Source organism: Talpa europaea (assembly GCF_964194135.1).
Source record: "Talpa europaea genome assembly, chromosome: 10".
In the NCBI taxonomy this organism is placed as follows: domain Eukaryota; kingdom Metazoa; phylum Chordata; class Mammalia; order Eulipotyphla; family Talpidae; genus Talpa; species Talpa europaea.
In genome coordinates, this window is record NC_140077.1 from 49,126,005 (window position 1) to 49,139,119 (window position 13,115).

At 36.0% G+C, this 13,115-nt stretch overlaps 1 protein-coding gene across 1 annotated transcript in view; it reads left to right on the forward strand.

Annotated features, from left to right (window-relative positions):
• JMJD1C (jumonji domain containing 1C) overlaps positions 1-11,698 on the forward strand; it is a gene marked incomplete at its 3' end in the record, with an annotated part of 41,487 nt that extends 29,789 nt beyond the window's left edge. Inside the window, exons 19-22 of the mRNA XM_084244829.1 lie at positions 779-918; positions 3,140-3,316; positions 11,233-11,364; positions 11,609-11,698. Of these exons, the coding sequence (XP_084100955.1) occupies positions 779-918; positions 3,140-3,316; positions 11,233-11,364; positions 11,609-11,698 (539 nt within the window). The remainder of the gene's footprint in view (positions 1-778; positions 919-3,139; positions 3,317-11,232; positions 11,365-11,608) is intronic.
• Positions 11,699-13,115: the final 1,417 nt, after the last annotated feature.

Genomic DNA, 13,115 nt, shown 5'->3' on the forward strand with positions numbered 1-13,115 from the left:
AAAGATAAAGATTTCACTATGAAACCAGCTAAATGAAATTTTTGTGTGTCAGGGAATAGATTTTTTTCCTCCTAAAAGAATGTTTCTTTGAATTATTCACAGTAGTGAAATTAGGATTGGGCGGGGTGGGGGTGGGAGGATAAATAAGCCCGCAGTTAACATCCTTTTTCTGTAGTATTTAGTGGTTTTAGTTAGTCAGCATTTTAGAAGACTGGTATGGTGTTTCCTTAAACCCAGAACACATGAAACATTAACATTTGATTATATTGTAGATTAGCCATGATAATATACAAAACCTCCCAGGAATTAATTATAAGATGTTTTGTTCTGCCATTTATTAGTCATGGCAAAATACCTTCACCTTGCTGAGCCTTTTTACTCAGACATAAAATAGAGGTTATAGTCCTTGCTTAAGTAGTAGTTAACAGAGGCCACCCAATTAATAAAAGTCCTTTGTAAGTTATAAGATGCTCTGTGAATACAAATTGTTGTTATGATTACTCTTTTGGGTCAGGAAGAAAGTTGTTTGAGTGTTTATCTCTTCTTTGATTTGCAAAAAACAAATGAACCGGGAAAGTTACAGTTGTTTTGTCCTCAGTTACATGGGGTCAATGTTTTCTGCTTTGTTTTAATAGTTTTAATGTATAACTAGGTTTATCTCATCTTTTGGAGTCTTATCTAGTCAGGCACTATGCTGCTCTGCTAAATCAATTTTAGAACACTGGGCTTTCTTAGTAGTCTTTACTAATCAATTTGAAAATATTCTTCTGTGTGTCAGGAATACTCAAAAAATTTGAGGAAGAAGATTTGGATGATATATTAAGAAAACGATTGAAGGACTCAAGTGAAATACCTGGTGCTCTGTGGCATATTTATGCTGGGAAAGATGTTGACAAGATAAGGGAATTTCTTCAAAAGGTATAATATAGGATACAAATACTTTACCCCTTCACCTTGAGCAAGGATTTATTTTTAATGCAACTTCATTTGGCATCCAGAAGTAGAAAATTATTAAATGATCTTTACATAAAGAGGGGAAGGAATATGTTGTTGTTGAAAGTCAAAGTTTCTTTTCTCTTGCTCCTTTTAAAGCCTGTTTCATGTTGAGGTGTTAAATGGCAATTTCCAGTTGCTAAAGCTCTCTAACCCCTCATAATAAACAACTAAGCTGCTAATGACTTAGATGTTACCTGTAGTGAAAAGTAATGATTTGAGAGTTTTATCACATGTATCATAAAAACATGTATGATAAGCCAATGTTACTGCAAAAATACCTAAAATAGCTAAAGAAGGTCGGTTTTTATTGTTTTAATTTGATATTTTTGACTGTTGACCCTTGGCAATAATTCTACTCTGTCACATCTTATGACTCTGATACTTGAATGAACTAAATTTTTTTAATTTGAAGCAATATAGTTTAATAGTGTAAGTTTCAGGTTTAGAGTTATATTTCAACATTTGTATATACTTACTACATTATAAGATCAGTATAATCATCCACCAACATTCTCTTGTCAGTATCTAAGGATTTGTCTTTGTTTTTGATGTTTGCTTGTTTCTTTATCTTCCACATAAAGAGTAAAATCATGTGGTATATGTCTTCATCTGACTTATTTCACTTAGTAAGTATAATCCCCTCAAGATCCATCCATATTGTCACAAAAAGGATTTCATCTTTTTTTTAGTTAAGTAGTATTCCATTGTGTCTATATACCACATCTTCTTTAGCCATACATCTATTGAAGGGCACTTAGGATGTTTCCATAACTTCACTATTGTGAATAGTGCTGCAGTTAACATGGTGGCTGCAAATGTCTTTTTGAGTTAGTGTTTTCATATTCTTTGGATTAATACCCAGAAGCAGAATTGCTGGGTCATATATGTATATATTAATTTTTGGAGAAACTTGCTTGCTGTTTTACATTCTTGTTGTCAGTGTACAAGGGTTCCCTTTTTTCCACCTTCTCCTTTCAAATAAATGTGGCCATCTCATGCATCTCTGGACTTGCACTCAGCTACCAGAGTGAATAAGCTACTCTCCCTCTTAGTGCTGTCATCATTGGTCATCCTGCTCATTTTCCCCCCACTTATATCCTCCCACTGTATACCAGGATGCCTCTCCCAGACACCCTCATTTCCCTTCCCATAACACTTGTTCTGATTCCGGCATTCCCAAATTCTGCTTAGCTGCGCATTTCACTCCAGCCACTTCCCTTACTCAGGCCTCTCACAAATTGCGTTAGGATCACATTCCTTCCTAGCTGTCTGGAAGACTCGATGTAGAGTGTCAGGCACCAGGCCAGTGTCAGGGAACCATGTTTCAAAGCTCTGCAAGCCAGGACTAGCTGGAACCATGATGTCCACCCTGGCCCCTGTACTTCACAGACTAGACAATGAGGGTGCTGGTAGAGGTGTGTCAGTCAGGAATGTGCCAATCTTTGCTAATTTGTCTGGAGCCAACTTGGGCCTCTCCGCAGGACAGCTAAGCATCCTGTTCTTCCAGACTGAAAATTTTCTCTAAACTTAAGTTTTGAGTAATCTTCCCTTTAATTTACTTGTTGGATACTCTGAATGAAAGTAATAGATCAACCTGAAATTATTGGTTCAGACCCATTGCTCAAGTATTTTCTTAATTTTTAATCATAGGGATTCCTTTTAAGAGCTTCATAGGAGGAGGAAGAGGTGGTGAGGGAGTGTGAGTCACTTTAAAAGCCTATCAGTGTACAGTATTAACTTTTGTGCATTCATTGTTCCATAAAATTGTGAGAACAAAAGACTGTAAAGAAAAATGAAATTTAACTGAATGGTATTTACATATCCTTCACTTAAATTGGGGTATATAATTTTATTTTATTTTTTTAAAGATTTATTTCTTTTTATGCATACAAGAGCTGGGGTACAGGCCAGAGATGCAGGGGGTGAGAGGACTCACCAGAGACAGAGTGAAAAACAGAACAGGCAGACTGACTGAAATACACTGCTGAGGGGAGCAGCGGGCAAGACAGGAGAGGTCTGCTGTGCCATGTGGGTTGCTCCCTGGCCGGCCCAGGGATCAAACTCTGTGGATTGCTTCATAGTGCTGTGCTTAACCCCTTGTGCCACCAGGGAGACCCCTATAATTTTATTTTAATCCATACAGATTTCAAAAGAACAAGGCCTTGAAATTCTACCAGAACATGATCCAATACGTGACCAAAGTTGGTATGTGAACAGAAAGCTCCGCCAAAGACTGCTTGACGAATATGGAGTCAGAACCTGCACTCTTATTCAGTTCCTTGGTGATGCCATTGTCTTACCAGCAGGAGCACTTCATCAGGTATATAAAAAAATTTTTCAAATATACCTCTTACTGGAAGAACCAGTTTAAAGCAGTTGTTCTAACTTAATCATATAGACAAAAATGAAAAAACAAACAAGAAAGTGATAACTAGTCTCCATTAGGAAATCACTAAAATAGCTTTCCAGTACTTAGAGATATATTAAGTTTTTTAAATTATATTTCCATATTTCAATTTTTGTGTCACATATGATTCAGTGGATTGAAATCTGATCTTTAAGACATTTTGTAACAAGGAAAAAAGATATCATAAACTTAAATTTTAGTGGAAGAGGGGTTTTCAAGGCTTAGAGATACATTTTCTAAGATAGCAAGTATTACTAGAATGAATTATTGGCCAGACTCCCATAATTCATGCTTTTTTTTTTTAAATGTTTTTTTTTAATATATATTTATTCATTTATTCATTCATTCATTCATTCATTCATACAAGCACTGGGTACAGTCAGAAGCGCGGGAGGGTGAGAGAATTCACCAGAGTCAGAGCAGGATGCAGAACAGGCAGAAGGACCGAAGTACACTGCTGAGGGGAGCAGCGGGCGGTAGGAGAGGTCTGCGCGTCATGTGGGGCCCTCCTCTGGTGGCCGGGGAGCAGCCGGGGATCGAACCGGCACTGCAGAGGCTGCGGGCAGCTTCGCAACCCCGCGCTCAACCGCTGCGCCACCGGGGAAGCCCACTTCATGCTTTAAATGTACTTAATACCTCTCTTAAATTTGCAAACATAACAATAGTTTGTCCAAAGAAAGATGGTGTATAATTTTTAAAGCTTATCAATTGACAAAACTTACAACTTAAAATAATACCTAATCTTTGTTTCTGTGGCTTGACTGTGTGGCACCTGGAAGAATGTCACAAAACAGATGATAGGAGTGGAAGCTTGCAATACAATAGATTCCTATTAGCAGAATGGGATTACCACAGTCCAGCTTAACCCCTGTAGTAACTGCTTTCCTATCTTTTCTACACCGTGGTGATTTAGATGTAGCTGATGTGTATACTTCTAACAGGGAAGATTTCCCACACTTTATGTGATACATATATTTACTACCTGTTAAGCATTTACGATACCTTAACAAAAGCACAAAAATTCCTTCTGTGTTAATGCTGAATTTAAGATCTCAAAGTTTGGGGTTAGATTTATCATTCTTAGACCTCAAATGGCATTTCTTTCTTCTTTTTCTTTTTTTTTAAGATTTATTTATTTTACATAAAGAACCGGGGTACAGGCCAGATGCGCGGGAGGGTGAGAGGATTCACCAGAGACAGAGTGGGTAACAGAACAGGCAGACTGGCGAAATACACTGCTGAGGGGAGCAGCGGGCGAAATAGAGAGGTCTGCCATGCCATGTGGGACCCTCACTGATTGGGTGGGATCGAACCGGCGCTGCAGAGGCTGCGGACAGCTTCACAATATGGTGCTCAGCCGCCTGCGTCACCAGGGGAGGCCCTCAAATGACATTTCTGATAGTGAAATATAAACATTGCAATAATACATCTTTTTCTCTGCAGTAATATCCCAGGGGAAAAAAGTATTCATTAAATTAATGCATTTTTCTGTTCAGTTGTTATTTTTTCTCATAGATTTAGATGATTATTTCAGAGATGGTTATATTTTGTGTTTCTTTTTTTTCTTTTTTTGGTTGTATCAGTTATGATTCAAGTTTATTTGGGATTCACTACAAACATTTTTTTTTTTTACAGTGTATGATTCTGTAAGTTTTGACAAATATATATTCAAATAACAAGACAATAGGAATATAGAATACATTACTCCAGGAACTTCCTTCCTGTCCCTTTTTAGTCAATTTCTCCCATATAGTTTTCCTATAACCACATAACATTTTGTCTCTGTAGTTCTGCCTTTATGACACAATCATATAATTCAAATCCTACATATATATAGCCTTTCTATTACTTATCATTTGAGTTTCATCCATATTGTGTATATCGGTTGGTTCCTTTTTATTGTTGGGCAAGTCGTTTATTATATAGATGAATCAGTTTTGTTTGTTCATTCAAACTGAAGAACATTGAAGTTGTTTCCAGTTTAAAGCAAAAATAAAGCCACTGTAGGGCTTCTGTGGTGGCCTAGGGGTTAAGTCTTGGTGCTATCACCGCTAAGGCCTGAGTTTGAGCCCCAGCTAGGGAGCTAACCCACATGGTGCAGCAGACCTCTCTCACCTCACCCACTGTTCCCCTCAGCAGTGTATTTCAGTATATCTGGTGAATCCTGCCTCCTTCCTGGCTCCGGGGCTCCCCCCCCCCCAACACACACACACACCTTGGGCCTACACACCCAGTTCTTCTATGCAAATAAATAAATAAATAAGGCCACTGTAAACATTCACTTACAGGTTTCATAGAACCTAGGTTTTCATGTCAGTTGGGTAAATATGAGATTACTAGTAGGTTTGTCTGATCACATGACAAGTTTTTGACTAACTTTATAAAAACTTTCAGGCTATTTTCCAAAGTGGTTGTATCATTTTCTGTTCTCCAAAACAGTGTATGTGAGTTGTTTTTCCTCTTCTACCTTATCTGTATTTATTGTCAGTTTTTGTTTTTAAATATTTGAGTAAGAATGCATTTAGTATCTTGAGGTTGTAATTGACATTTTCTTAATAACCAAATGTATTGAACAGCTTTTCATATGCTCACTTGCCATCTATTTTGATAAATGTATGTCCAAATATTTTGTCCATTTTTGTAATTGGATTTTTTTTGAGTTTTTGAGTGTTACCTATTTTATATATGTCTTTTCTCTGAACTTTGCAAATATGTTCTCCAAAAGTATGGCTTGCCCTTCCATTTTCTTCAGGTGTCTTCTAAAGAACAAAAGAATTTTTTAGTTATCAGTTTTTTTTTTCTTTTCTTTTCTTTTCTTTTTTTTTTTGGTGGGACCCTCGCCGGTGGCCGGGGGAACGAACCTGCACTGCAGAAGCTGCGGGCAGCCTCGCAGCCCAGCACTCAACCACTGCGCTACCAGGGGAGGCCCATCAGTTTTTTTCTTTATGTATCATTCTTTTATTTTTGTATCTGAATTTTTTTTTTATAACCCCAGATCATGAAAGTGTTTCCTTGCATTTTTCTTTAAGAAGCTTTATAGTTGTCACCATTAAGTTTATGTCTAAAACTATTTTTAGTTCATTTTTATATGTAGTACAAAGTATGAGTCCAGATTCAATTTTTCATATTCAGTTCCAGTAGAATTTTTGAGGACTATCTTAAACTACTATTTCTTTTGAAAATATTATCCACATTATTTAAATAATAAAAACAGTAGTACAAATGGATTCATAGTAAAAATTCAGTCTTTTTCTCTCTTGCTCCCAGTTGCTCTCCTCATAGACAGCCGCTATTAACACAGGGATTCCAGGCAGTATAAATTTCTGCTGCTGCTGCTTTGTCAGGGGTAGAGGGGGAGATGAGCCATGTTTTCTCAGGAGTGGGCAAAGAAATTGTTAAAAAATTTAGTTCACATATCACTCTGTTTAAAGCCTCACAGAGGCCCTAAACAATCTGTACTTGTATCCTGTCCGTGCTCTCACATACACACACACAGATACAATCTTCCTCTCCCACTGCTCTTTCCCTCTCTCCTTTGTGGCTACCTAATGCTCTGCTGTTTTCATATGCACTAGCAAGTTTCCATCCCAGGACCATTGTAGTTGTTATTCCTTTTCCATGGAGTAATTGTTTCTCTCAGGTATTTTTAGGTCTTACTTCTTTACTTTACATTCTCTAAGGCTTTTGCTCACATGCCATCTCAGTGAGGTCTTTTCTAACATGTTTGAAACTGCACATTGTATCCCCTAACTCCCTGTCATTTTCCCTTCCTTATTTTCCCCCATTGTAGTTTTCCCTTCTAACATGCTTCATAATTTACTTTGTTTATTGTCTTTTTTTTAAAAGATTTATTTATTTATGCATATAAGAACTGGGATACAGGCCAGAGGTGTAGGGGGTGAGAGGATTCACCAGAGACAGAGTGGGGAACAGAACAGGCAGAAGGACTGAAATACCCTGCTGAGTGGAGCAGTGGGCAAGTCAGGAGAGGTCTGCCATGCCTTGTGGGTAGCTCCCTGGCTGGGGATCGAACTCGTGCTGCAGTGGCTGTGGATTGCTTCATAAGTTGCGTCTTAACCCCTTTCGCCACCAGGGAGGCCCTTTTAATTGTCTAAGTCCCATTAGAATTTAAGTTTCATGAGGACAGGAATTGATGCATTTTCTTTCATTGCTCTCTCTCATGCCTGAAGTAATAGAGATACCTGTAAAGTCTGAAGGCCTGAAAAGAGGTTCTTATTTAATGTTACTTTTGCACAGGTGTAGTAGAAAACAAGAGTATGACTTTCCATTATGTATGTGTGTGCACACACAAACATTCCTACCTCTTTGTACAAATAGGTATATTTTCACCTATTTCCATATATATCCAATCTAGCTACTTCAGAAAGTTTATTTAGGTTTAAAATCTAACTTCCAAACATATAAAAGGACATTTTTCTTAATAGGTATGTAGACATTTCACTGAGATAATAGAGAAAAAAATTCATTTGTGATTAAAAAAATGTTATGCTTAAATAAACTGATGCAGAATGTATCTCCTAGACTGGAAAGTTCTATTCTGAGCTCTGACACTAACTTGCTAAGTGACCCAACACAAAAAAATTGTCGGCTACATATTTTGCACAGAATTCCTAGCTAGCTATGAGTAACAAGACTTTTCTGTCACCTTTTATGTGACATGATAATGACCATACAACTGTTTGTATTCTGTTAAAAGTGTGTATGTGTATTCTGCCACCAGTGGTGATAATACAGTTTTGAGAGAGAATTCAAAATAAATAAGAACTGTGTTCATGTTATTACTTGGATTTCAGATGCATTTTTATTTACAATTTATTTACTCCATGGCAGTTCTGAAAACTCACTGATGACTTCATTACTTCTAGCAGATTTCAGGTGTCCCTTAAAATAGTCCCATTCTTAAGCCAGTGTTTCTCTCTCTGTATGTAGTATTTATCAGTGTTTCCTGAAGGGATTGATAAAACACAAATTGCTTGGCCCCACCCTCAGGAGTTTATAATTCAGTGAGTTTGATGAGGGATCTGAAATTTTACATTCCTAATAAGTACCCAGGTGATATACATGTTGCTGTCAGTGGACAATACTTTGAAAACCACACTAACGAAGACCTTACAAACCCAAGGAACCTATCAAAAAACTGTTTCACCCAATGTTAAACTATATGACAGAGGCTTGCATTATTAAGGAAGAAGCAAAATTCTGTTCTTTGTTCAGCAAAGTGAGTACTTTGAGAAGCTAAAGTAGGGAGTAGAATCTGTAGAGGGGTGTTCAAATGTGTATTTCAACTAGTGCAGGCAGAGTATCATAGCCATGCCTTCTTTGTATTCTAAGAAATACTCTAGAATTAGACTTTAAAGTATTTTATTGGCAAATATGACAGCATCTGTGAAATTAGTATGTATCTGTAGGCAACTGGACTAGAGCAGCTGGACTTAACTCAGCTATATCCTTTGGTTGAGGATCACCTTAATTTAAAACAGCAACATTTTTTTTTTTTTAAAGACTCATTTATACAAGAACTGGGGTATAGTCAGAGGCGCGGGAGGGTGAGAGAACTCACCAGAGACAGAGTGGGGAGCAGAACAGGCAGATGACCAAAGACAATGCTAAAACAGCAACAATTTAAAAAATGATATAACACAAAATCCTAAGTGATTAAATTTGTCCTAACTACTTAGCTTGATTGGTTTTGGTCATTCACAGTGAGTTTATAATATTAAGTTGTAAATTCTCTGCATTTATGACTAAAAGGACTTCAGTAAAATCATTTCATTCTTAAGTTGTCATAAATCACTGTGTACATAGCAATCTTAGTCAAAATAACAACTGTCTTACTATGAACACAAAGGAGTTACATTTTCTTAACATTTATCATTTCCTATTTATGATTGCAATTGATCCTTGAAGGCAGTGTGCAATCAAATATAATGTGTATGACCCAAAGATGACCTAAAAGGGATAAGTAGTTCAAAAGCATTCTACTTTAAAACAGCCTTGCCTCTTAACTAAGTAGTTCAAAAGCATTCTACTTTAAAACAGCCTTGCCTCTTAACTGTATCCCTTAAATCTTTAAGTAAAATTCATATTGAGATCAGTAAACATCATATTATCTTATAATCACCAATTAAAGTCACTATTCAAAAAATGATTTTAAAATAACCATAAATTAGCAAAGACCGACAGAAGCAACATTTTTAGAACTCGGGAATCTAATCCAAAACTTAAAGCAACCAGGGAGACTACTTAATGAAGAAAGGGGCAGCTAGTTTTTGACATTTAAGGAACTATCTGGCAGATCGCTGCTGGACCTCTGAGATAAGACTATTCAGTGATCTCACCCAACAAGGAAAATTCTTTGCAAAATAGTTTGGAAAAGTCACAAAACAAATGGATGACTGCAGCCTTTAACAATCAATAGCAGTAAACCTGAGGGATGAGAGACTCATTACTTCATTATATTGTTCAGATGTCCAGTTTTCAACAAAAAAAAAATTACAGCATACACAGAAACAGGAAAGTATGACCTATTCATAAGGGAAAAATAAATTAAAAAAAAAAAGTCTCTGAGGAAGCCCAGACATTAGATTTACTAGTCATAAACTTTAAGTCAAATGCCTTAAATATGCTCAGAGGACTATGGATTCTATAGACAAGAGGTAAGGAAAATAACATGTGTGCAAAATTAGAATATCAGTGAGGAGAGAAATTATAAAAGCAATAGAGGCAGACATGCTAAAAGCCACATGCTACAACTTTTGAGGAACTTATTCCCTACAGCATGTTCAAATAAGTGAGAGACCAAAAAAAGGGGGGGGGGCATTTGGAAACTATGCTATTATGAATGAGTTAACATGTCTATAATGTATCTATTAAATGTCAGAGGACCTGCATTCCTTTTGTCTTGCCATTTATTTACTGATCTATCTTGGAACACACATGAACCTTTTAGTTTCCTGCTCTGTGAAATACAGCATCTATTGTATAGACTTCTTCCCCAGTCTCCATTCCCCACTTCCTCTACTATCTCCCTCTTCTGGTTCCTACCAATTTTCATACTTTAAAAGTTTTCAGTTATTTCTCCTTTCCCAGGAATTTTATAATTTTGTTTAATATAACTATTTGACAGCCTAAAATCATAAAATTCAAATGTGTGAACTTGGTCCTTTGTCATTCTACTGAGCACTAATAGCATGCAGTTCTAAGAAATAATGAAGTATGTAATCAGTTTGCACATGGGTGGACAAATACAGAAATACTTTAATTGACTTCCTGGGAAAACCATTTAGGAAGAGACTTGAACAGAGTTGTACCAATGCCACAGGAATTTAAAGGGTATCTTTAATTGGCCAATTTGAAAGAAAGGCACAAAAAAAATCCTTGGGTAATCCTAAAACTGTTGGTCAGTAGATCTGTATTGAACTGGAGTTTTCATTCCAGTTCTTCACAAATAATCGAGGCTTCATTTCTTTTAATATACTGTCAGGTATAAAAGTCAACAATGAAATGACTAAAATGGAGCAACAGCAATCATCTAGTTTCACTGCACTGATTGGTAAAAGTTACTTTACAGTTGATGGGTTTGGTTTATTTGGTTTGGTTAAGTAACGCCAAGAAATCTACTCAACAAAATTGGTAATTTAGGACCTGATTATCAACCTCTCTGAAAGAGACTCCATTTACATACTCTACAAGACACTTTTCAGTGTCATTGTCATCTGCTTTGAAATGCATTTCATGTTTTGAGGAAAATAAATTCCTGGTGGAATTGTTCCTTGTGTTCATATTTTACTGTTTTGTTTTGGGGATAGGTACAGAATTTTCACAGCTGTATTCAGGTAACTGAAGACTTTGTGTCTCCAGAACATCTTGTACAGTCATTTCATTTAACCCAAGAACTGAGACTTTTGAAGGAAGAAATCAATTATGATGATAAACTGCAGGTAAGAGAATTTTGTAACTAACGTCTATTCTATTAAATGCGTAGCATTTTTGCCTATTTGCCACATTATTTGACATGATCAGAGATGAACATAAATATTCCTTTAATTGTATGGCTTTTAGTGGTCCTTATTTTTAACTTTCCACTTACAAGTTTTTTAAACATTTTGATGCCTAATCTAGTAATTTTCACTTGTTAATGTATCTTCAGCTAATGTGATTTTTAATATCAATTATCTCTTTCAGGTTAAAAATATCTTATATCATGCAGTCAAGGAAATGGTGAGAGCTTTGAAGATACATGAAGATGAAGTAGAAGATATGGAAGAAAATTAGATGTGGTTCAGTTTGATGTTTTTAAACTGTTAAACTGGGATTATTTACTCTTGAATGGTGATTATGTATACACACTGACTTAAGCTTCATAAAACCATCGGTGCCAAGAAACTATTTGTAATAGCTATTTGTTATTGACACCGCAGCAGTATAGCATATGTCACAACTCCTGTGATTCCATGTTAGTTATTAAAGCAAGCTAAATTTTGAAAGCAGCACTTGGTAGCTGTTTTTGTACTATAGTGTATATGATGTTTGTGAAAATGCCAGATTTAAAATGATGTATTTATTTTTGGAAAACTACAAAATTCTATATGCTATATTGTTGATCAAGTGTAAATGTGACCTTGTACAGTTTACTAAAATAACTGATATTTTTCACTACATTGAGACAGTTACTGTGAGAATAGGACACAAACACCAGCTATTGCCTGCATTTTGGGAAATTGCTGAATCGCACAGCATTCATGTCATAATCAAATTACTGCCAAATAATTGTAAAATTTGTAAAATATAAAGTATATAAAGTAGATACTAAATACAGACACTTCAATATTTTGTTGAAGCTATTGACTGTACAATTAAACATTTTCAAAAGGTGTAATTTATTTAAAATTGTCTCATTTTGGTAAAATTTATGTGAACTTTTAAAGCTAAATATTAAACTTAATATGCTATGTAAATATATACATATATACATTTAATGATGTATTTTTTTAAAACATTGGCTTGCTTTTATTTGTTAAAGTGCAAGTGTTACATATGGCTTTGTACATTAAAGTTGAAAGGGGTTTTACATTTTCCATTAAAAAGACTTTATCAAAAACTGGTTTGTTCAGACTTTATGGGCCATCACAAATAAGTGCCTCAGCTTACTTGTCCTATGGCCCAACTAAACAAAAGAAAACAGTTAATTCCAACATTGAGGATTTTTAGTATATGTGCTACCAAAGCAAACAGCAACATTGGTTATTTTTTAACACATTTAAATTGATAGAGAAACCCATACATGAATATTGAAAGCAGTGATTATAAGAGTATGTACCTGGACAGTTTCAGATAGCAGAGATAGGTGCTCACAGAGTGTTCAGGGTGGTGAAAAGGAGAGCAGGCAAGCAGGTGGCAGGGAAGAATCTAAAGTCAATCAGCCTAGGTTGATTGTTGAGTTTTTCTTTACTGTGTAATTTGACTAAGTTTCTTTACTTTGCAGACTTGGTTTAATGTCTGATTATCAGTTGGCTGCTTGAGGCTGAATCTAACCATTTGAATTTTACTGGAAATATGTAGCCCTCCACTGACACCTGCAGGATAACAAGGGGGGTAGCCTTCTCATCTGAAAGGCGCACACACACACAAAAAAAGTGGTAGTCCAAGTTGTGACTTTGCAAGTTAGTTTTAACCAGTTGCCAATATTGAC